Below are 24,684 nucleotides of genomic sequence, written 5' to 3'. Positions count from 1 at the left end.
TTAATGTCTTACATTGGTAGGCCATCTGTCCACCTAGGACCGTCCAGAATTGCTGGGTGTCTGGACCCTGTGGGTTAACTCCTTCCTCGATGGTCTGCACCTGGTTCGCCCTGCAGCCCATGTCCTTCTTTGTCTGGATGTAGGTGGCCAAATCTATCGCCTATCGACAAGAAAAACATTTTCACTTGTCGGCCTTTAATGGTGACAGAATAACAAGACCTCAGAGTTTCATATTCTCATGATGACGTTGATATAAACAGCAAGGAAATTTCACTTTTTGTGATTAATCCAGGAATGGTGAAATTACCTCTCAAGCTAATTTAGTGAGAAGGTGCAACTTAACAATTGAGTCACAAACTGAAGGCAACACGAGGTTACTGTAAAACTGAGCGCTTTTTGTGCATAAAATCCTAATAAAATTAGAAAACAGCGCAGAACAAGGAGGCGGAGTAGAAAAATAAATGTTTATTAGAAAGTGTCTAGACAGACCTCCTTTAGGGAAATGGAGGAGGTGGGAAGCATGTGTCTGACGAGGGGACAGATGGGTGTATGTGCCCATGTGTGCAGAGAATGAAAATGAGAATCATCAATGAATCATCTTTGTCTGAACGCTAATATTGCAGCAGCAGCAGCTCTGAACACACCAGCTAGAGAGATAGAGAGATAATACTCACCTTAGCCTTCTCAATGACATTTGAAAACTCTCCAATCCAAACAAAGCAGTGCTCCTGAGTGACCAACAGGAAACAGTCCCCGCTGTTCAGAGATGATGCTCTGGGCTCCACTAATCTGGTCTGAACATGGCGACGACCTGCAAGAAATACAGTAACCTTTATTAATCTGCAATCTATCATCAGCCTAATAACACCTTATGTCAAAAACTAGGAACAGATCTTGGGGGGCATACTTACTTGTGAAACAGATGAGAAAATTTGTCCATCTCACATTTATACATTTTTAGATTAGCTTAGCTTAGCTTCTTACAATGACTGCAAACAAGGAGAACAGCTAGCATGGATGTGATCAAAACTTACAAATTCCCACCAAATTAGTCTGTTGTATCTTGTTTGTTTAATTTATACATAAAGCTGAAGAGGAAAAAAAAACATCAATTTGCAGTTTTCTGGACATTTATGGGTCAGACTATTTCTTGGCTGGAAGCAGTAATTTCTTTAAATCTCCAGTGGTTGCCTGGCAACTGCTCCTGGTCAGGAAATAGACACCAAATATAGATCTGAAATATAGATCTATATCTATCTTTCCCTAAGAAAACAGAAATAAATGCTATTTAATCTTAACTAGATTGTGGCTGGTGCAAGTTCAGGTCCTAATTAGCGGTAAAATCCTGAAAATAAAGAAAGTGGCAGGTAAGGAGCTGCAAAAGATGTCAGGCAGGTAATGACAACCACATAACAGAGTTTTTACCTTTGATCTGCATCAGCATGAGGTTCTTGTACGGCACGGCGCTGTTGTTGGACATCTGCTCCGAGATGTTGACGCTGCGCAGACTCACGCTGCTGAAATTTTCTTTACTGGCCAGACCTGCCAGAGCAGCGTCAGAGTACTCAGAGGTTTTATTCACTGGAATTAGAAAGATTATACACTTTAGAGAAATCCAGACCTACAGGGGAGGGAGGAAAAAAACATAAATGCTTCATTAAACTTTAAAATAACAAGATCCCCACAGGAAACTCTGCTACAAAAGTGGGTCATGTGAGAAGGCGTGCTAATTTGTACTGTTTACACAATAAACAAAGAGGCTGCAAACATTTCCTGTGTTTTCCAACTGGGATTTTTGACGAAACACAACATGACAGGGATTAAACACACAGATACAGAAACTCACTCTTTTCAGCCTTCATCCTTTTGCTCTCCACCTGGGCTACGTTCAGTCTCTGCTCCGTGTACTCATGTCGGATGTCCTCTCTGGCTGCCAGCATCTTCAGAGGGTTTTTGGATGACTGAACGTTCCTGGATGGACGAACTGACCGCTTGTGCTGCACCATGGCTGAGGTCAGCCTAGGAAGGGAGAAAACAGACATATGAGCATGATGAAAAATTAGGAAACAATGATCAAGAGACTCACTGTTGCCTGCTGATATAATACAGATATTTTAGTATTTCTTTACTTAGGACCCTGAGAACCGAAGATGGTGTCAAAGTCTTCGCTGATCTCGATCCTGGTGGGCATATGGGGGAATTCAGCAACACGTCTGTAGAACTTGGAGAAGATTTCATCATCCAGCTTCATCACTTCCTTCACTGCCTTCTCAGTCACTGTTATAGTGGTTTCCTGCAAACCTGCCACTGAATAAAACAAGTTGCAAAGCAGAGATGAGATTAGGTCTCAGTACAATTATAAAAATTATACACAACACTTGAAGCTTTTCCAAAAGAGAAGTGGTCGACAGCATGATTGGAACATATACTGTAGTTGAAGATCACAGAGCATGCAAGCTACAAAATGACTCAGAGTTTGGGTGCTGCTTTTATTAGAAATGGCACTAATAGCAATGCTTTCCCACTTAATATCAAACATATCTCTTAATGGAGCTTGCAGTCAGTATAGAAGTGCATACCTTTGCTATTCAGACGTCCCAGGAAGCTCTCCAGCTTGTCTAGTTTCTTATCAGACTCCATGTCTGGCCGGGCCTCAATTTCTGGAGATGAAACAATAATTACATTTTAAAATCGATAGGGACATTTAGGATTAAATTATCCTAAAGTACCGTAAACAAACCAAAAACACATTTTGGTCCTGCTATTGTTAGTGCTTAGTCAGGTGTTATGACTATAAAATGATTTGTTGTTGATGCGCTGTTATTTTTCTGTTTTATTTTGCAAGTAACAGGGTAAAAAGTGATCTTAAGGTCAATGCACTTCTGTTTACCGAGCAATAAGAAATGTGTCTTTACACATGTGTAACCTAGTTTGTAGAACTAACTCTAACTGTGATTTCTTTTGCTGAGGTGACAGTGCTGACACAACACTAGCCAATCTTTCTCACCCTCTTGTGGTTTGGTGATGGCCGGCATGTTGCTCTTGAGTTTGGTTGATACTGGTGACAGTATGGGACTGATAACTGAGGAGGAGGCTGCCAGACCTGTAGACACACAGACAGAATTATGTTACACTTTGAAGATATAAACTCCTGCCTGTAGCAGTGTAGCGCACATAGTGTTTATGTTTAATAATATGCAGTATAAATCAACTCAAAGTAGTGATTGAGATATACATTATGCATACCAAAACACTATTTTCCATTTTTTACAGTCTTAAAGACAAAATTCAGTTTTGTTCAAATATTGTGTTACAATTTAGCTCTCAGATTATATGCTTGTTTTATTTAGATCCCCATTAGCCACAGAAACAGTGGCTTATCTTCCTGGGGTTCCTTTAATATCTGAGCAATACTTTAATATCAGAAATACATCAAAATACATCCACAATTACTAAGACATTAAACCTACACCAACTTAAACCTGGTCTAATACATATGAAAGCTCTAAATTGCAATTTCCTCTCTTAAATAGGTGACCAATAAAATCACTTAACAACTCTTTGCATAAATTACAATCAAATTCAGAAGATAGCTCTAAATTTCTGTCATGTCTTCATGTACAGAATTTAAAAATTAAAAATACCCATTAACTTCACACATTAGTAAAATGAGGAATGATTTTTGACAGTGACCATTTAGTCATCCAACATGAGCAAAACCTTTCTTAGATCCTGTTCACACGTGGCAAAAACATGTAGTGTTGAGTTTACCAAATAAACAATTTCTGCAAAAGGAAATTGTGTATTTGGTAAACCAATTACAACTGAACAGCTCTAAGTGCAGGTGTGAGTGTCCTAATTGATGACGTGTTGATATCCGCTTCGATGGTCGAAGCTGCAGATGGCTACATTAAAGGACCGACTCGCATGGTCTGCCTAAGTGGAAATGTGTACACCTTTGTGCACCATTAATATCATATCAAAGTGCAACAGCATGCAACAAAAACAGAAACAGTAATTTCTCTTCTTTTAATTTACTTGGCATGGGAGGTGCATTGCTGCCTCCTGCTGGTTAAAACAACAACGCATTCGGTCTTTGCAAACGCAAATGATGCTTGTGTCTTTTTAGTTACAGAGCGAAAAAGTGAGAAAAAGTAGTCACTCGAATCTCATGTGGAGATGCACTGTATGGCCTAGTGTGAACTGATGTACTTAGAGCTGTCAATTTGTGATCAGATCAGCCAGAGATGCATGTTTTTACCAGGCATGAACAGGGTTGTCGTGGCTAATTGAGAGGCTATTAAACTGTCTCTGGCATTTGCAGCTTTCTGTGGAGCAGCTGCATGAAAGGAAACATGGTATACTTTTGATTGAAACTGAGGAGATGTGGGATAGGGAACTACAGTTCTCTGCTGTAGCCACATTGTCTGATTTCCCATGTGTATAGTTTTGTGTAAAAGTCTTGCCTTGTAGCATTTTCAAACTGCAGACTTTTGCACTGACCTTTCTTGACCATTCGTGCAGCCACTGTGTATTGCGTGGAGTCATTAGCTGCTCCTTTGCCCTTCGTCTTCCAGGCATCCTCCCGAGTTGAAATCATCTGTTTCCTCTCCTCGATGGTCATCTGGGCCTCGATTTCCTCTCCCGTCTTCTGCATACACAATGAAATTCAAATTATGAGAAATTATTGAGTTAAAGCGCCAGGTCTTGCATGCAAAGCAATACTCTGCACAATGAGGGCAGATGCCAGCTTTAATGCTAGTCATGTTGGACTTTTTTCTAACATAAAAGCATAAAACAAGTCCAAGAAGCCAAATCAAAAGCTTCTATACAAGCCTACATCTACTGAGAACCACAGCAGCTCTCACACAGTTTCACTGTAGCTTAATGTCACCGCTTTATTCCCTCATGAGCAATTATTCATGTCGTAACAGTATCAAACCAAGGGGACGTAAAGAGATTGGATGCATTCAAGCATGCTAAGTGCATGGCTATATCATCTACTTTAGTCCTCAGAGGAAGCGACGGCTGCACACCGAAATGTACTCGTGTTGTAAATAAAAGCATCCTTCACACGGCTGGCTGCAAACCAAGCAAGAAAGATACATCTCCAGTACATGCTGCCCATTGGAGCATGCTTGATACATGTCCTTACCTGACTATGATGCTCAATATACTGACACTTTTGGCCAAGGGAGATAGTGGGAGAAAATGTGGAGGAGAAGACGGGTTCCTGAGGATGTAGAAGTGGACAGAAAAGTGAAAGAGAGGAAAGGACAGGAAGAGGAAATGGAAGAGGAACAATGAACACACAGATGAAGGAAGATAAGGGATGGATGCAAAAGGAGAGGAACCCAAGGCCAGCATAACCATTTATGATCTTTAAGAAATTAGCAAAGCCTTAAAAATGTTAATTACATTGCGGGGAAAGACCTAAGACCATCAGACGAGTACATTTTTACAGTTAGTAACAAAGCAGCAAAGAGCAAAAGCCATTTTCCTGCTGGTACTTTGCAAGTTGTAACAGCCACAAAAAGCCACTGTGCCGTAAACACATGACAGCTTAAAACTCAGAGGTGCATTAAGCAATAGTTAGTCTTAAATATATCTGCATCTAAAGCAAATTTTACCAACTTCTTAGGCCTGTGACTCTTTTAAACAGCACAAAAGCAATTCACAGCCCCTCATTAAAGGCTACATATAGTTTTTCTTTGAGTTGTGAAGACTCCAACTAAGATTTGATTTATTTTACACTGTCAGATTACTTAAACTCATTTCAGGGGTCTAAACATTTTAAATAATCCAATATTTGACAAGAAAAAGGCTATATAAATGTGCTGTAAACGTAAGTATAATATTATTTAATCTTTTGTTGTTTCACTGTTTTGGACAGCAGCATTAAAGCCTGCAAATAAAAAGCACCCAGAGAGCAGCAGATTCAGGAGAAGCGGCAAACAGCCAATCAAACAACACTGTGATTGGACAACGAGGGTCCCACGCAAAGCTGATTGGTTCAGGGCTGCCATCAGGTCTTACCCACAGCTGCTCAGACACAGACACAGCAGAGTAGTCCTGAGCGACCACCCCTTCCTCCTGAGGGGTTAAACACAGGGGAAGCACTCGATCAGAGAGAGAGGGAAGAGGGGTGACGGCCATTGTTGCTAATGGATTTAGGGGTGAGACGGCCTGGAGGATTACCATCCAGGGTTTAAGCAGGCAGTTTCACCCCTCAGAATACTAATGTGAAGTAGATGAGCTGCAGAAAAGAACTCCTTTAAAGTGCCTCAGTCCTAAATCCTTAAATTAGATCCTTTGAGCTTATAAATTCATCTCAAGCTGCCGTTTAATCCAGCAGAGATACATATAAATACACATAAGAGATGCTCGAAATATTTCTCACTGCAAAATAAGCTTTTAAAGTTATTATCTCTTGGGATTTAAGTGAAATTTAGCCTGAAGCTTCCTCAAATCTGATCTCATAAAAAAGGAGAATGTATTCCCAGTCGCCGAGATTGCTAATTCTGCAAGCAGACGATTTTGTGTTTACAGTCTACGAGGGGCTGGATGCTGCAATGATCTGGACCGCTGGGCTCAAACAACGGATGGACCAAAGGGAATGAATGAAAGAAGCACTTAACTAAAGGAGGGACAGGGGGACAGGAGCTGGCATGGTAACAATGAAGGATAAGAAGTGAAATGTGGCACTGGGGGAACTAGAACACCCACAAGTGTAATATGTTTGAAAAAAACTACATTTCTATTCAGAGGCATAGGCCGAGATCAAAACATAGCTGTGGCAGGAAAACAGTGGAAGGTGAACATCAAAATGTAAGGAGAAATTCAGTTTTATCTTCAACCTTGGATTGATTTTTATCTCCATTGATTTCACCATTATTCAAATTGATCATGACTCACCAGCAGGACTGCTGGGGTTTCAGAAAACTGTAGTTTTACAGCAGCATCCACTGCAACATAAACTAGCAGCTGATACAGAATTTCTAAGGAAATTACAGTTTTATCAAAATGTCAACAAAGTTTAATCAACGAGGACAATGACCTATGAGACAAATTCACGAGAACACGTTTAGAAATAGTTTTTATGGGGAGACAGAAAGTACTCCAGCCAATATGACCAAAACGTATGACAAAATGGCAAACCGGCATTTCGATTAGTTTATGAGTCTGACTTGAATAAAATCCAGAAGGCAAGTGAAGAAGCCTGATTAAATAAGAGGGAAGGTGGTAGAGCACATATTACTTTGTTTCTGAAAAGACAGAGTTAAAGGTGAAGTCTGAGATTCTAACCCAATACACCTTTGGCGACATTCAGCGAATATCTCCACATGGTCGGCTAGCCTTTAAGTGTCTGACAATAAATGTGATGTTTGTATACAGCACTAACTCTGTAAATTGGAAACAAAGAGATTTGGACAGATCCATATAATGCTGTTCCAATTAGCACTTTGCACGCTTGGCAGAGGGAGGTGGAGGGAAACTATGGGTAAATGGAAGCGAAAGAGATTAGTAAGAGTAAAATCAGGCACATTTGGAACATTAAGTTCTATCGTATCTCATCTAATGTTATCTCAAGTTAGCTTATGCTATCTCAGCTTATGCTATCTCAAGTTATCTTTCGTTATCTCAAGTTATTTTACGTTATCTTAAGTTATCTTATACTATCTTATGTTATCTTAGCTAGTCTTTTGTTATCTTCAGTTATTTTATGCTATCTCGGTTTATCTTTTCTGACATTATCATAAATTGTCTTATTTCATCTTATGTTACCTCAAGTTATTTTATGTCATCTCAGGTTATCTTATCTGACATTATCTCAAGTTATCTTATTTCATCTTATGTTATCTCATTGTATTTTATGTTATCTCAAGTCATCTTATGCTATCTCAAGTCATCTCATCTTATACTAACTACAGATGAAGAGTTAATGGACAAAACCAACATAAAGTGTCTTAGTAAGGTGTTTGGCCACTTTGTGCCACCAGACCCGTTGCAATGCTCCTTGGCTTTGATTGTACATGTCTCTGGAGCTGTATTTGAGGAATGGAAACCATTTTCTAAAAGATATTCCTTTATTTAGTTTTTTTGAAGGTGGTAGACAGAGTCTTAAAAAATCTTTCATAGGTGCTCAGTTAGGATCTGGTGACTTTGGGCCACAGCATACGATTCATATCACTTTCATCAATTCATTCAGTGACCCTTCATGCCCTGTGGATGTTGGCATTGTCATTCTGGAGGAGACACTCTCATCAGCATAAAAATGCTTCATCATGGGATAAAGCTGATCATACAGAACAACTTTATATTAATTAGCAGTGACCCTTACTTCCAAGTACTCCCAAAATGCCCCCTACAGAATAACAGAGCCAAGAGTTCAGGTTTTTCCCTTAATTTGTCACTCATTTGCATCTAAATGTGCAAAGTAGATAAATATCAACAACCTCCCAGAATCACAGACTCCATCTTTAAAACTCATGTTAACAGATGTTGCTTTAAATTAAGTATTTTGAGTAAAATTTTGAGGTAAGGTGGGATACAATTTTTTTGGTTGTTTATTTTATTTACATATAAAAAGCATTCTATTCTTGTTACAAATGACTTCTTTGTTAGTTGATGCCACAAATGTGAAAAAAGTAATGTTTCTGTGCTGTGTGGCTATTAGGAAAGTAACTGTACTGTGAGTTATCTATTGTTTTAAGTAAAAAACTAACCTTCTTCTGGGAGGTCTGCTCCGTCTCCCATAGCTGAGCCTGCTGCTCGGTGGACGCCACTTTAACCACCTCCTGCTTCTTGTTGATCCTGTTCCTCCAGTCCTCCTCGCCACTCTTCTTCAGCAGTGCCACTCTGACAAAAGGGAAAAAAAAATTTTTACAGCTGAAAGTGTCAGGCCTGCCCCAAGCAGGCGTTAGATAGGGCTCTCCATTTCCCCCTCCCTCTCTGTGTTCTACAGGTGTGCTGGCATGAGGGCTGCGGTGGCAGGTGTGAATGTAATCAGCGGCAGCAGAGCAGGAACAGGTGGAGCCGAGCCAATCAGAAGCCTTTGTCTCTACAATAAAGCCTGACTCAACTCATCATTCCGTGTGGGACCGTAAAGGATCGACAGTTAGTCTTCACTCAGAATATTCTGTCTCCTAAAGTCGATAATCCCTTGGTAATTCTTCTGTTGCTTTTCCTAGTTTGGATTCCCCCAGTTCGTGCCACCTGTTCCTGCAGCACTCGGATCAAGAAACCAGGCCGCAAACCACTCCAACCACTCCTGTCCGGAATCCACTTGGTCAGTCTCCGCCACTTCCAGCCACCATACCACCACGTGCCTGTCACCGCAGCCTCCAGTACACCTGCCAGCCATGTTCTACTCCCTATACCAGCCGAACACCAGTCCTCCCCTCATTTTCCCCATCCACTCATGCCGTCCCTGGGCACGAGCATTCCAGACTGGTGAATCTGAATTATCTAGTGTTAGTCCTTGCATGTCTGTGTGTATTATAACTCCTGCTCGCTTAATAGCCTTTTGGATTTCTATTGAGTTTTGAATTTCTGTTGCGTCCGCTGTTAGTACCAGCGTAGATTATCGTTCGCCAGTTATAGCCTGGCTCTTGTTACTCTTGAATCTGGTCCTTCTGATTTTCGCGTTTAGTTCTGTTTAGCTTTCCTATTTAGGTGTTACCTAACGTGGGTCAGCTCTTTTGTTTTAGTTATACTCCGCCAGCCCACTAGGGGAACCCTCGCTGTGGTTGTTCTGTTCACGCTCTTTTTGGCGTCACTTCCGGTTTGGTCCACCGGACATGTTTGTGGTTTTTGGCGCTTCCTGAATTTGTGAATAAACCTTGTTTTGAAGACTCGTTGGGTCTCCTTCCTCATTCCCTGCACCTGAGCCTCACTGAACCCGTAACAGAAAGCATGATAAATGTTTAAAAATCTCCACTATAATCATGTTTTCATTCCAGATTTCACATCACTGGAGCATTTTTAAGAATCAGACACTTTTCTGTCACATTATTTCATGACCATGCACTCTACATCTAAATAAAAGTAAAATATTGCATACGAGCTGAGTGTTTTTTCCCATTCAAACCCAAATCTTTCACTGAAATTGAGTCAAGTCACCTGGTTCAAGGATGAAGCTTTAGACGTTTGAAGCTTGTGTTTTTTTCACAGGAGTTAATTTTAGACTCACTGATGACAGTTGCTGTAATGTACTATCAGAAAATCTAAAAATGAATGGAGACAAAGCTGTTGAAATGATGAAGATTTTTTCATGTATTAGTGTTTCCATTATTATCATTCATTATTTCATGGGTGAAAAACCAGGTCAGAGATTTCTGCTCCTTGGCCAGCAAACGTGCCTGTAATAAAAGGCCTCGGAAGACAGCGGGGGGATTGTGATAACTGACGGCCGAGGGGTAAAAGAAAGTATGTCATCATTTCAGCTGCTTGAGCGTGGACAGGGCAGAAATGAGGGCATCGGGAGGAATCTGTAAGTCTCAGAGGATACTAGCAGTCCATGCAGCTCTCTCGATGCTAAAAATGAATCTCTCATCTCTAAAGAGTTAAACAAACCTATATACCGTGAGGAAGGACAGGCAATGACTTACACCTGATTCTGTCAAACACTGCTAATTTATTAGACAGATGCTTTTGGCTCAGCCAGCAAAAAAATGATGTGTCAGTGTCTGATCTTTGCTGACATTTCAGTTTTAACCTTGTTGAGGGCCGAGCTCTGACTGGACCCTGAAAATTGTGAATGAAATCCAGGTTTAGCAATGTCTGTAGATTTGCAAGTGTAGGATTAATTCAATGCTTCTCTTCCTGGCCTTTATATACATATTTTTTCTTTCACTTGAGAAAAGAGAATTTAACAGTTTATTTATTGGAGAACTTACAGTGTCTTATTTAACCTTTTTGTAACTCCAAAATGCTGTTAAACTCGTGGTTTTGGCAGGTTTTGGATTAACTGAATACTTTTACATTTTCTTTGTAAATATTGGAGAAATTAGTCGTAGGTAATTTACACTTGACTGAAAAGGTAATTTTTACCTCATTAAACATTTTGAAAATTATTTTTTTGTGGTTGTCAGTGTGTGATCTTTGCTGACTTCTCAGTTTTCAGCTTGTAAAGAGCTGAGCTCTAAGTGGAAACCAGATTTATGAATTGAATAACACCTGACTAGACCAGCTTGCTAGGAATTAGGGTCTAAAGAACACCTCATTCATTTCAATTTTCTATTGATTGGCTGACTATTATTAGACATCAGTGTAATGTGGCTGTTATTTAGAATAAATTAGAATTAATTATTATGATTTGCCTTTTTGTTGGATAGGAGCATTTCACATTTTCTTTTGTTGTGGATTTTTGTAACTTCTGCCACTGACCTTGACAAACTTTGTTAGTTTTGGACCTTGATAATAATTCAAAGCTACAGAATCTTGTCCAGTCTACTTGTGGCACTATTTAATCCTCTGAACTTCAAAACTCACTGGCAGATTTGAAAGGCATGCTATATTTTTAAAATCACCAAACTGAGACCATTTATCAGAGCTAGAAACTGTGAAAACAGAAAAAATTGGTTGGATTTCTAACCATTTATAGTAGTGCTTGAACTAATCATGTAAGATATGCAGTTGTTATTAGAAAAATCTAAGCTTAAAAGTGGGTTTTCTCATTTAAAATCACTTAATTATACACGTCTTGTTTAACATTTTGCCAAAAATATACCATCAGCAGTAATCAGATTCTGTAAAAACTAAAAATATTGAACCCCTCAGCACAAATGAAAATACACGACTGATTCAACTGTAACCAACAGTCATGTGACTGAACTGTAGGCTGCGTTTACACAAAGCAGTTCGGAGACAAGTCTGTAAACAAATTCAAATTGAACGTAGTGAAATAGTATGTGGAGCCACTATTTTTTCCCCAGTGCTGTTAACACCGGCGGCCGCTTGGAAAAGTTTTGTATATCTTCATTGCAGGTTTCTTCAATTTTTGTAAAATAAACAAAGAAATTCACCTGGCCTTTTTTGGCTTTTTTAAATGAATTATGGCATTATAATTATAATAACTACTTCTAGTTATGGTTGTACTTTTTCTGAAAAGGTGCCAGACTTTATATTGCAGTAACATATGAGTTCACATTGAGTAAAAATGTGACAGGAGCCAAAAAAATACACAGAAATCAGCTGGGGTTCAGAGGGTTAAGCTCAGTTTCAAATGACAAACTCGTTGTCATGCCGTCATTTTGCTCTGCCTGCAATGTCACACCATATGCAGTGACAAATTAACCAAATACAGATAAAAATGATTAAATATACACTATTGTTCAAAAGTTTGAGGTCACTTAGAAATGTCCTTATTTTTGAAAGAAAAGCAGTTCATTTCAATGAAGATAACATTAAATTAATCACAAATACAGTCTAGACATTGTAAATATGGTAAATGACTATTATAGCTGGAAACGGATGATTTTTAATGGAATATATGGAATACATAGGGGTACAGAGGAACATTTCCAGCAACCATCACTCCTGTGTTCTAATGCTACATTGTGTTAGCTAATGGTGTTGAAAGGCTCATTGATGATTAGAAAACTCTTGTGCTATTATGTTAGCACATGAATAAAAGTGTGAGTTTTCATGGAAAACATGAAATTGTCTGGATGACCCCAAACTTTTGAACAGTAGTATATATGTTCACTCCAGGTTTCTTTTTCTAAAATAAATAATCAAAGAAATTCACCCAGGCTTGTTGTATTTTTTTTCCTTATGAATTATGGCACAAGAATTTTGTCATATGGTACAGATGACATTTTTCAAATCTCTCTACTTTTAGTCATGGTTGTACTGTTTCCAAAAAGGTAACGGACTTTATGTTGTAGTACAATATGAGCTCACAGTGGGTAAAAATGTGACAGAAGCAAAAAATACACAGAAATCAGTTGTAGTTCAGAGGGTTGAACTTGGTTTCAAATGACAAAATTGTTGTCATGCTGTCATTTTGCTCTGCCTTTTACTGTCACGCTATATGTAGTGACAAATTAACCAAATACATAGAAAAACATTGGAATATATAGCAAGTACATTACTGGTATCACTGCCACTCACCTCTCCTTGATGGACATCTGTTTGGTGGACATGCCGTCAGACAGTTGGTCTCCGGACTCCGTTGGGGATAGCAGATCTCCAGAATGGACACTGTGCCTGCTGAAGTCCTCGCTGTGATCCAGGGGCAGGGACTGAGACTTGACCAGCGCCTGGGGGAACGACTGAGGTTTGGGCGGAGTCTGTGGAGGCACCTGGGGCTTGGGTTGAGTCTGGGGGCCTGTCTGGGGGTAAGGTTTGGGGAGGGGCTGGATGAATCCCTGAGGTTTGGGCTGGGTCTGCGGGGAGTGGGTGAAAGGTTTGGGGTATGTTGGTGGCGGCTGGGAGTAGGGCTGGGGCTGGACGTATGACGGAGGTTTGGGCTGGGTTGGAGGAGGCTGCTGGGTGAAGGGTTTGGGAAGAGTCTGAGGAGGCTGGACGATGGTATGCTGCTGCTGCTGTTGGCTGTTTGAAACGTGGGACACTGTCCTAGATGACACTTTAGCGATGAGAGGCCTCAGTGGTGATGGATGATCTGGCAAGTCTACAAGTGAAAGTGCATCACAATCATAAATTTACAATGTCTGAGATGAACTTTTCCTTGTCAGAATGAACAATATATGATCAGAGAAATGAAACCCACAACAAAATTTGGTGTTTTAATGCAATAGAACTTAATATTTCCAGATCTCTCCACAGTTTTCTATAAAAGTGAAACTGCCCTTGATGAAAGCAACATTATTGCTGACTGTATAAGTTAATATGCTACAAGGATTTAAAGGATGTAATGCCAGGCAGATGAGTTGAGTAAAATTACAGATATCAACAACATCTCTTTGACTAGTCATAATGACACAGTGAACAGTCAGAATTTCTGTTCTAGGTGTTTATAATGTTATTCTGACTGGCCAAAATGACACAAATATCTGTAATCCATAATCTGTAATGATGTGATTCATCAAAGTAACAGTTACAGATATCTTAAATGTCATTTTGACTAGTCTGAATTTGTTGTGTTCATGCGAAGCTTCTGATTGGATATAATGCCAAAAAAGTATTAAAACAGTGCAAGCAGCAGCCATGGTGACAAACTATGGTGTTAGAGAATACTGTGTAGCAGTAAGAACTCATCAGTGAGTAGTTTGTCAAGAACGAGAGCTTCGTTCTTTAGAGGCTCGTGGTCAAAATTTACTAGAACTTCAGCTTCAGGCTTCTCTGACAGAAGGTGGTCTGAATAGAAAGCTGCCTCTGCCTCCCACTTACTGTAGCCTTTGGCGTAACAATAGTTATCTACAACGTCATTTCGCTGAGTCAAAAGCTGTAATCCAAGATATCTATAAATACATTTTGAGGAGTGATAATTCCAGTTTATAATGTGTGCAAATTCCTTATTCATTTATCTTGAACTGAGGGGAATTAACGCTATCTTAAACAAAAATTAGGGCTATTCATAATTTAATTGCAGATATCTAAAACTGGGATTGAAACTACACATGCAGCTGAACTGTATCTGTAAGGAGAAACATCCATACATGTAAGGGGTAAAACTGTTGAAGAAGAATGCTGTGGATACCTGAAATATTCTTTTTGACCAGGACGAGCTGATTTCTGCATTACATACCTAACCTAGCTATTAAACATTAACAGCATGTTATAGAGTTCTATTGATTTTGCTAAAGTTTGAACAATTTTCTGTGTTTTGAGTTAATCTGACTAATTCAGCCTCTTTTCAGTTCAAAGCTGCTGCGATAAGAGTTTCTGCTGAGGTCACATCTTAAATCTGTACGTCATCCTGCTTTAAAGTTAAAGTCAACAAGTGTGTCGAAGAAATGTTAGTCAGGTTGTTTTAAAATGTGTGGTTGCAGAACTAAATGATTTTTAATCTTTTGCCAGTGTATTCAGGGTTGCTCCATTTTCAATTTTACAGCTAGAGGCAGCAAAAATGGCCAAATTGTTCTTTCCATGGCATCCATTTTACTTCATAGTTTTGTCTCTAAATTGGGTTTTCTGACAACATACAGTAGTTTGCTCCTGCAATACCTTCAGGAAACTGGAATTTGTTATATGTACCAACCAAGAAAAACAATCCTGAAACACCTTTTAACAGATAAAAAAAGTTTTTGTAGATATTGATAAAATACGGCCATCTTGCACACTATCATGCTGACAACTACAGACTGATTATCCTGATGATTATAAAGTATGGGTGTCTGGAGGTTTAAACATGCATCAGTTAATGGACACACATATTAGATTACCATAAATCCCCGTGTGTAATCAGAGCTCATCCCTAAAACACATGCATGCACATATGCAGAAGTTTTTGTAGGAAAGAAACATGATTAGTATTTTTTTTTTTTTTTGGAAGCCAGCTGAGTAGGCTGCAGTGATAAATATACTGTCTGGTCCCCATTAGGAAGACTGCTACTTGTCTTTTGTTAAGGTCAGTTTAAGGGCTATCAGGCATGTAGTGTTAAGTCCCCTGAGAACTGGAACAAGTCAGTGAAAGTCCTGCCAGCCTCATGATAAGACGGTATAATGGGCTGTACTTTACTGAAGATTTACCCATGCAGAACTAAATAGGAATATAGCCCACAGACAAGGCTTCCTTTGTGTCCATCCTGTCCTCTACCTGCTTCATTTAAGTGGCGGACAATTGTCTTGCACACTCTGAGTGCTTTCATCTCTCCGATACTGTTTTTGTGCATGCACGGAAAAAGACCACCCCTGGACACACTCTGCATTAGCACAAAAAAACAGGTCAGGCCCATTTCTCTGTAGTATGTGCACAGCTCAGCCACAGGCGTAATGTGCTGCAAAGGGACCACAGCCCCTTTTATAGGCCACGGCAGTGAACACACATACAGGGCTCCATCTGAAAACCTTTTTGCTGTCTGTCTGGCTGACAAACAGCATGACAGGAAAGGGCTTCCTCTTTCTAGACAAAGGGAGCCATGAGGTAAATTCATGGAAAAATATGCTAATTAGATGCAGCCTCAGACGCCTCTCTCTCTCTCTGCTTGACGCTCATAGTCTCTCTCTCTCTCTCTCTCTCTCTTGCTTTCTGTATCAGCCAAATCAAATACCCCCAGCTGGGACAAGTGTGTGCAGCCGGCAAAAAGCAATCATGTGTGGGAGCACGCTGCATAAGACAATGAGAATAATGAGAACAGCCCCTTCCCTAGACATTTCTTTTTTTGTCTTTTTGTCACTTCTTTCCTCTCTCTTTTCATTCCAATTCTCCTCCTCTATTCCTCTCTCTATCTGTTCATCTACCTTTTCTCCCTCTTGAAGTCACCAGAGAAGCCTCCTACCTGAGATGCCAGCCTTGTTCCAGCCGCTGCTCCTCTCCTGCTCCTGTGTGGAGGTACTATGAGCTGCTGCAGCCTCTCTCAGGTATCCTCCTCTTCCTCGTTCACCTCCCTCTGCTCTCTCCCGGCTCTCCTGGGAGTCTCTCCAGCTGGGCAGTGGCTCAGACTCTCCCCTCCACGACGAGAGCTCGGTGGAGTGCTGAGGCTGGTGATGCTGCTGCCTGTCGTCTGAGTGTGGCTTCCCCTTAACGCTGCCGCCTTGGCTGTCTTCTCTGGCTCCTCCCTGCTGTCTCCCCCTAACCTCCTCCTCCGCCGCTGCCACCGCCTCCCCCTGCTGCCTGTGACCGGCGGAGGAGGTGGGAGCAGGAGGGGCCCCCGCTCTCTCTCGGCTCTCAATGAGGAGAGGGGAGGAGGTGGGCTCGGGCTCAGGGTGGCCTGGGTCCCCGCTCTGGGTCATGGAGAAATACCTCAGCGCCCTCTCCTGGTGGAAGCCGGTGCTGCTAGATGCCTGTTGTTGGGCAGGGATGTAGGGGGCGGCGGCGGACTTCCCCAGACGGGGACCATCACCGTCGCCGCCGCCTCCGCCTCCGCTGCTGCCAGGCGCCACGGTTACCGTGCTGACGGAGGCTTGGGAGGTGACAGCTGCCACGGATCGAACCAGGGAGGCTGACAGTGGCTCCAGTTTGATCTCGCCTCCATTTTTCAGCTGCAAGAACAGCAGGAGTCATGTCAGAAAGTTGGGAGGGACAGAATGACAGCAGAAGAGCTGCAGGGATGGATTAAATATAACTGAGCGGGGAAAGTTAGAGATTAATAAAGGGATGTGTGGGTGTTACAGAAGGCATGTGATGTTTAATGGATGGATGAAAGAAAGAATGAAAACGGTGGACAAAGAGGCAAGACAGATTGATGAGGTAGAAACAGCAGCAGACAAAGCCAAAAAAATTGTAATTTGCTCAGGAACCCACAGCTAAACATCAAAACTAAACCATTCATAAATGTTTGAAGATTCATTTTACCTGGATGCCATTTAGTAACTTCCTTTTATTTGTGTTCATACCGGCTTACTACTCAACTTAACATTTGATTTTTAAAATTGATGAAATTGTCTGTTCATTGAAGATACTGCAGTGATGTCTGGGTGACAAAATTGAATAAAACATATTCCTATTGGCTTAACTAAGTGGTAGAGTTGGATGTGCGAAACTAGAACTCAAATCATGCAGCAAATATCACTGTATTGGAAATCTAAAAATATAAATTACATCTAGTGCATGAAGGCAAGATTTAATAAAAAATGACAAAATAGTTTCCAAGAATGACAAAGAAATCAGTAATGTTCTTATGTTGGCAAAACACACTGAGTCATTTATTATTTACTTAACTGGAAAGTATTATTTACATTCAAAACAGCTTTAAAGGGTAGAAAAACACAACATTGACTCTCTGAATCCCAAACAGCTTCTTAATATTTTTTGCTCCTGTTCCATTTTTAGCAAATTTTTCACTGCAACATAGAGTCCTGCACCTCTATAGAAACAGCACAACCATGGCTAAAAGAAACGAGAACCAAAAAATTTATTTTATGCAGTATAACAAAGTTCTCATGCCATACATAATTTAAAAAAAAAGCTGAATATCTTTAACTATCTACTTTACAAAACAAAAAATAGAAAGCTGGAATCTACTTTTTTCCCCTAAATGCCTCCAGGTGTTACCAATATTGGAAAAAAAATAACATTACATTTACTTTTTAAAACATTTGCTTCCATATGTTTTGCCTGTTTGCTCTGTACACAGCTTGCAGTTCAGTCCAGTTTAGAAGAAAAGTCCCTAAATTTTTTGTCACGTCACTGCTAGTCGCAGGTGAGTCACTAATTACTTCTCAGTTGAACCACGCAACGCAGAATTCTTTTTTTTCCCCACAATCTATTTGGTGCAAAAGGTATGTTTTTGGTCTGTTGCAAGTGCATTTTTCACACTGTTCTGCACATCAGCTCTGGAACGTCTTTTCACAATACTGAATGTATCTTCGTACAACTTGCTCCTCGGGAAATCATTTTTGAGCCATGCCGCATTTATTTGTTTGCTTGATTTAAAATTATATAATAATATATATTCCTGTAAATTTCTCTTATTTAATCGCCACATTTGTCTTTGCTCTAAGTAAACACAGCTTGCAGTTCAACCGAAAAGGCTTTGAATTTTTCGTCACGTCACTGTTGGTTGCAGATAAGTCACTTATGGCTTCTCGGCTGTGCTAAGAAGGGCAGAATTTTTCTTTTTTACAGAGTCTTTTGATAGAAATGGTCTATTTTAAGTTTCGACTCGGTTCATTTTCCAGACAGAACTGCATGTCATGAATAATTAATTCAAGGGCTTAAACTTAAAAATCCAACAATTCTTTTTATTTTCACAGTTTCTGGGTCTATTAAATACTGTAATTTTGGTCATTTTTAAAAGATAAGAATGCGTGTCGGCTAGTTTTTCGGGGTTCTCGGGGTTAAAGTAGTATCACTATTACAATCAGTATTAGTGCATTGCCCATGTGGCTCTTCTCTCCTGTAACTTACTCTAGCAGCGTTGGTTTAAACATTTTTTTTTTTTTGCAGTTTGCAGGCATGTTCAAGATGCCCAAGCTCCACACCATACTAACACAAATTGATTTGGTTTGCAATTCAAGGTCTGGCTATTGACCCTCACACAATTCTGCACACAATCAGTATCATGGCCGGTTCCATCCACATACTCATTCCCCAGATAAACAGATTTTTTCGCTAGTTTATTCAGGTTGGAAGCAGGCCTGGGTAAACTAACCAGAACTACTTGCTTGCATTCAAGTATCCCATGCTTGCCGTGCAATGAACAAGCATGTCACAGAAGCAGCTATCAATAAAAATGAGCAACAGAAAGCAAACAAGGCACCTTAAACTTTTCCTTACATGCTGCATTACAAGTCATACAACTAACACACCAATATTCATGTTTATTAAGCTGAGAATTAAAAGCCACTACCATATCAAGACACAAACACCAGTCACTAGCAGGACCAATCAATAGTGGCTCGATGCAACCGATCAGAAGCTTCATTTAGGCAGCCTGGGTCTTACATGTTCTCCCTGATTGGCCTCTAAGTCACCGTTACACACCGCAGAGGTTTCTGCCAGCTCAGCTTCCTGTGTGAACAACAGTTATTGACTCAGAACATAGTGGCGATGAAGTAAAACTATTATACTGAGAGAAGAAACATCTTTGCACCTCAGCTGCAGTAACATAACTATATGGAGTTATCAAACAAAGATGTAATTCCATGCTAGGTGAAGTTTTCACAGTATAGATCTGAAATAATTCCATCAACAGGCAACGTAATTATGCAAAAGGACAGAAATACATATTCACTAGAGCCAAACTGGATTCTTGCCTCCCATATGAGAACTCTCGGTCATTTGTGACGTCTAGAGGCGACTTTATTTAAAAAATTATATGCAAAACAAACTCTGTGACCTGTGAGAGTCATCCAGCTGAATGGAGATCCATGTCATGCATCCACAAAGCACCATGGGAAACTGGTGTGCCACAAAATACTCACTGTGAAGAATGTAAGTGACCTGGAAGTGAATTGTCTGGAGCTGCAGGGTTCTTTAGAGGCTCTTACAATCAAGTATCTCTACATGCTATATTGACAGATTGAACTACTTCACACTACCTTCTGCACATCTGTCCTTTTGAATTACCCTGTTTGAAAAGGTTCACTTGAGAGTGAAACAAATTTCAGCAAGACACTCCTCAGATTGGTCATGCTACTACTATTACTTGGATTCACAGATATCTGTAGCCCTAACACTTGGCCTGCACAGAAGTATAACTGTAATTTGAATCTTTTTTGTATTCACAATTTTGTTTGAACAGTTAGTATGAATGCTGTTAAGGTCAGTAAATGTGTCTGGGCTGCAAAAACAGGACAAAAAGATCATCTGTTGTGACGCTATGAACTGTGAGCATCTCCTAGTCTAACCTTTCAATATTATGCCTTTCCTCAATTATCATTAACTATAACTTATCTGACCATTTTTGTGATTTCATTTAACATTTATTTCTATGTAAATGCTTATAAAGCACCACACGTTTACAATTTTTTCTTTCATAAACAGTACATGAAGTAAATCCAATGTACCTGCTCCACTTCTCCCTGGGTGATGGGTTGAGTCTGAAATCGGGCGTTGGCTCGGCGCTGGCGGGTGTCTCCTCGAGCCCCCTCAGCTGTTTTGCCCGTGGGGTGGGCGAGACGGTTGAACAGGGCCATCTTCTCGGATAAAGTGAGCGAGGAAAGGTCGGGCTCATCCGACACAAGGCCCTGGCTGTCTAACTCTGCCCCAGAGCTCGAAGCTTGAGCTGGTCTCTGGTGCTCTTGAGCTTCCTTCTCCTGATCCTGGACTGCTGAGCCTGGCTGAGAGGAGGCCTGAATGCTGTTGGAGTGGGTGATAGAAGTTAATCTTTCAATTTGATTTAAAATGAAAAGTTATTTCCTAGGCTGGCACATTTTTTGTCATGATCTGTGATTTTGGTTAGATTTTTCCTGTTTTATTTTACATTCCCTTTACCGGGGTATCATGTGTATTTTCATTCCTCCCTTTGTTAGTTTTCCCTCCTTTTTTGATTTATTAGTTTCACCTGTATCTTGCATAATACCTGTGTCGTGTCTCCCCAATCAGTTGTCTGTGCATATATAGTCTTGTCTTTTATTATGTCTTTGCCAAATTGTTCTGTTCTGTCTTCCAGAATATCTTTTTTCTTCCCTCGTCTTCACCTGCCCATTACCTGCTCAGTTTTCCTCACGTTGCTTTCCTAGTTCTGGTTTATACATTTCATATTTTGAAGCCTTTTGTGTAACTTTACTTTCAGCATAGTTTGTTGCTTTGCTTTTGTTGCCATTTTGGAAATTTGGTGAATCTTTACCAGCTCCCTAAGCTTTTAATTTATCTTTTTTCATCAAGATCGCCTTTTGTTTTTTAATACCGTCCTCAGGTGTCTGCATTTGGGTCCTTTTCGAAACAACCCCCATAATATTTTTATGTCTGAGCATGACAAACATGTCAATGGAAGGCCAAGGACATTTTACATACAGCCAATAACAGGCTTTAACATCACATTCCTGCATCACGAGGATAGAAATTAAGGTGCAAGTTGTACTGTAATAACTGTTATCTATTCAAACAAAACATCAAAGTCATGAAATTCTCACTTATTCAGAAGTCTTAAGATAGTAAAAACACAGCAATCATCCTCTAAATATGACAGAAATTAATATGCATGCAAATATTCTATATGTAAATAACTGTGGCAACTGTGTCAGATTACAGCCACAGCAACAGAGGCATAAGCAGATCAGCACACATATGCCAGATAATCATATAATGCACTGGGATGTTTGTAGGGGTTATGACCATCTCCCAGCAGTGAGCCGAGTTCAACCTTGGCTGGTAAACAAACTGCAGGACACGTGAACTCAGACATGCAGAAGGCTTTAACTGGCTCAACCTCTGACCTTTTCTAAAGAAATGTAATCCATTTCTTCACTCATATCCATGACCTGCATGTGAGAAATGCTGCAGAAGAAATGCTTGGAAACTGGACATGGAGTGTACTGAATGAGTTATTGTATAAACTACAGCTTCGTTGCCCTGTAAGGTGCACACAGCCCAGGAGAAGCACATGAAGGGGCAGAAATAACAAGGAAAGGTGATCTGGAGGAGCAAATCAACACTTCAACCAGGAGAGGGAGATGCAGGTTTGTTCACCACAAACAACACAACATACTGAATTCATAGAAGAAGACAGGTGCACTTCTTGTCAGAAGCTGGCCGTGGCGCTAAATTTCAGCAACAATGCAGATGCATCTTAGCGAGAAGCTGTAATCACAGCATATACTGTAAATCTGCAGATTTTAACTGTCATAATTTTAGATGTCACACAAGGTATAGTTTTGTTTACAATAACTGCAAAGTAATCTCTGCAGTGAATCCAATTAGTAAAATATCTCAGTACGTTAAGTTTAGGATTGCAGATTATTTCTCTCTGATTCTTTTATTACCTTGTGATTTAATAAAAAATTATGAAGATGCAAAAAAACAAGGACTTTGTTTCACTAAGGGGATTCAAAACTAAATTAATTAAAACGGTCCTGCACCCTATCTCAGATTTTATTCAAATTTTTAGAAGTCAATCTACTGCTTGAGATCTAAAAATCATTAAATCTCGGGTGTTTTTCATGCACATTCTATTCTATTCTATAGGTCAAAGTATTACACAACTACATACACTGATCAGCTAGAACATTAAAACCACATTCCCCCCTTGTGTCACTACAACAGCTTTGAACCATCGACCCCTGGACTCAGACATGTGAAGGTGTCCTGTTTTATTAGGCACTAAGACAGTAGCAGTGGGTGCTTTAAGCCCTGTCAAATGTTGGGTGGGTCCTCCATGGATCCCAAAGATTGTCAATCAGATTGAAGTCTGGAGAATTTTGAGGCCAATTCAGTATCTTGGACTCTTTACATCTTAAAACTACTCCATTCTTGTTGTGGCGGGGCACACTATACCACTAAAAGAGGCTTGTCCCACCAAAGAATACTGCTGCCATGAATTATGTGATCTGCAGCAATGTGTAAGTAGGAGGTACATGTCAAAGTAGCATCCACATAGATACCAAAACCCAAGGTTTCCCAAAAGAACCCTGCTTAGAGCATCACAATGCTTCCACACTCTTTCCTTCTTTCCATCGTTACTGTTGCCATCTCTTCCCCATGCAAGTAAATATCAACATGATGTCAAAGAAAACATGATTCATCAGGCCAAGCCACCTTTTTTCATTGCTACATGGTCCAATTCTGATGCTCCCATGCCCATTTGGTGGTGAACAGGGCTCGGCATGGACCCTCTGATGCTCAAATTCCTTTTCTGTTATCATTAACAGCATTGAAATTTTTAGTAACTATGCTACAGCATCTTTTTTGTGGGCCCAATGTTCCTTTGGGGCCAATGAACTTGTTTCAACTTCACAGCTGTCTTTCTTTCAACCCTTTTTGGAAGCTACTAACGACTACATCCCATGAACACCTCACAACACCGGGCATTTTTTTAGATCGCTTACCCAGTCATACAGAAATCACAAATTCGCTCTTTCCAAAGTCCCTTCGATCCTTATATTTTCCCATTTTTGTTGTTTGTAACACACAGACTTCAAGACCTGACTGTTCACTTGCTGCCTAATATATCCAACCCCTTGTCAAGTGCCAGTGTTATGAGATAATCGATAAGTTATTCATTTCACCTGTCAGTGGTTTTATTGTAGTAGCTGATCAGTGCACAAGGAGTTGGGGCACAAAGACCATTCAAACCTTATGTCTGTTATTTAAGTATATTACCAACACATGCACACATGAGAAATCAGCCCAGCCCACCTGATGCTAGTCACACTTGTGTTGGCTACTGTGGGGCTATTAATGAGGACTCCCACAGGTTGTGACGATGTGGCAGGATCACTTAAAAGTAGAGAAAAGAAGGTATAGAAGGAAAGAAGTGTGAAGCAGATAAAGCTTGGCAAAAAAAAAAAAAATAGAAAATGTCAAAAACTGAAAAAGAAAGGAAAGCAAGTAAAAATGAGGGAGAAGACAGAAGAGGAACAGAACATTACAGACAAGAGCAGAAAAAAAATAAAAGAAGACAAGCCCAAGGGAAATGTGGGGAAAGACATGAAAAAGGCAGATATCGTCACATTGTGCACAACTAAATACAGCTATGAAAATAAGAACCACCTTGAAGCGCTGACCACCTCCCTGCTGGTGACGGGTTGTGTGTGTGCTCGATCCTGGACTCTTCTAAGACGTCTTTCAACAGCAGCATTTCTTGAGCGTGGTTTGGGAACGCCTCCATCTGATGTCCTTTCCAGCTCCTGGAACAAAATATTAGTAAAACTATTAGCTATAGCTCCCACTTCACCTGGATGTATAAAATCTGGCACCTGAAAGTACGCAAACATCATTGTCTGCTGTAAATCTAAACATTATGAGTTTAAAACAGTAGGCAAGTACACAACATTGTGAATGAATGAAATGTACATAAAGCAGTAAACATACCCTGAAGAGAGATCTCTTTGCAGCCACACTCATCTTTGCTCTCTCGTCCAGTTTTTCCTCATCTACTTAAGACAAGAGAAAACTATGTAACAGGCCATCTCTATATTTAAATGTCGAAATGTCTTTAAAATCTAAAGAAACAT

The 24,684-nt window shown here is 40.2% G+C and overlaps 1 protein-coding gene across 17 annotated transcripts in view; it reads right to left on the bottom strand.

Annotated features, from left to right (window-relative positions):
- The window catches only part of LOC111574619 (supervillin-like), a 70,235-nt gene that overhangs the window by 17,609 nt on the left and 27,942 nt on the right, over nt 1-24,684 (bottom strand). For 8 of the 17 annotated variants that reach the window (XM_055014164.1, XM_055014165.1, XM_055014160.1 and 5 more), the window contains 18 exons: nt 24,542-24,603; nt 24,221-24,357; nt 23,867-23,947; nt 20,578-20,869; nt 19,514-19,579; nt 16,407-17,109; nt 13,117-13,636; nt 8,727-8,859; nt 6,037-6,093; nt 5,156-5,233; nt 4,504-4,651; nt 3,008-3,103; nt 2,580-2,660; nt 2,130-2,307; nt 1,847-2,019; nt 1,426-1,581; nt 675-811; nt 13-160 (listed from right to left, as the gene is read on the bottom strand). In XM_055014164.1, the coding sequence (XP_054870139.1) occupies nt 13-160; nt 675-811; nt 1,426-1,581; nt 1,847-2,019; nt 2,130-2,307; nt 2,580-2,660; nt 3,008-3,103; nt 4,504-4,651; nt 5,156-5,233; nt 6,037-6,093; nt 8,727-8,859; nt 13,117-13,636; nt 16,407-17,109; nt 19,514-19,579; nt 20,578-20,869; nt 23,867-23,947; nt 24,221-24,357; nt 24,542-24,603 (3,246 nt within the window). The remainder of the gene's footprint in view (nt 1-12; nt 161-674; nt 812-1,425; nt 1,582-1,846; nt 2,020-2,129; nt 2,308-2,579; nt 2,661-3,007; nt 3,104-4,503; nt 4,652-5,155; nt 5,234-6,036; nt 6,094-8,726; nt 8,860-13,116; nt 13,637-16,406; nt 17,110-19,513; nt 19,580-20,577; nt 20,870-23,866; nt 23,948-24,220; nt 24,358-24,541; nt 24,604-24,684) is intronic. The other 9 variants (XM_055014162.1, XM_023279307.3, XM_055014154.1 and 6 more) reach the window with 8 other exon arrangements.

Source organism: Amphiprion ocellaris, chromosome 10 (genome assembly GCF_022539595.1).
Source record: "Amphiprion ocellaris isolate individual 3 ecotype Okinawa chromosome 10, ASM2253959v1, whole genome shotgun sequence".
NCBI lineage: Eukaryota > Metazoa > Chordata > Actinopteri > Pomacentridae > Amphiprion > Amphiprion ocellaris.
This window is presented reverse-complemented; position numbering and strand designations above follow the sequence as displayed.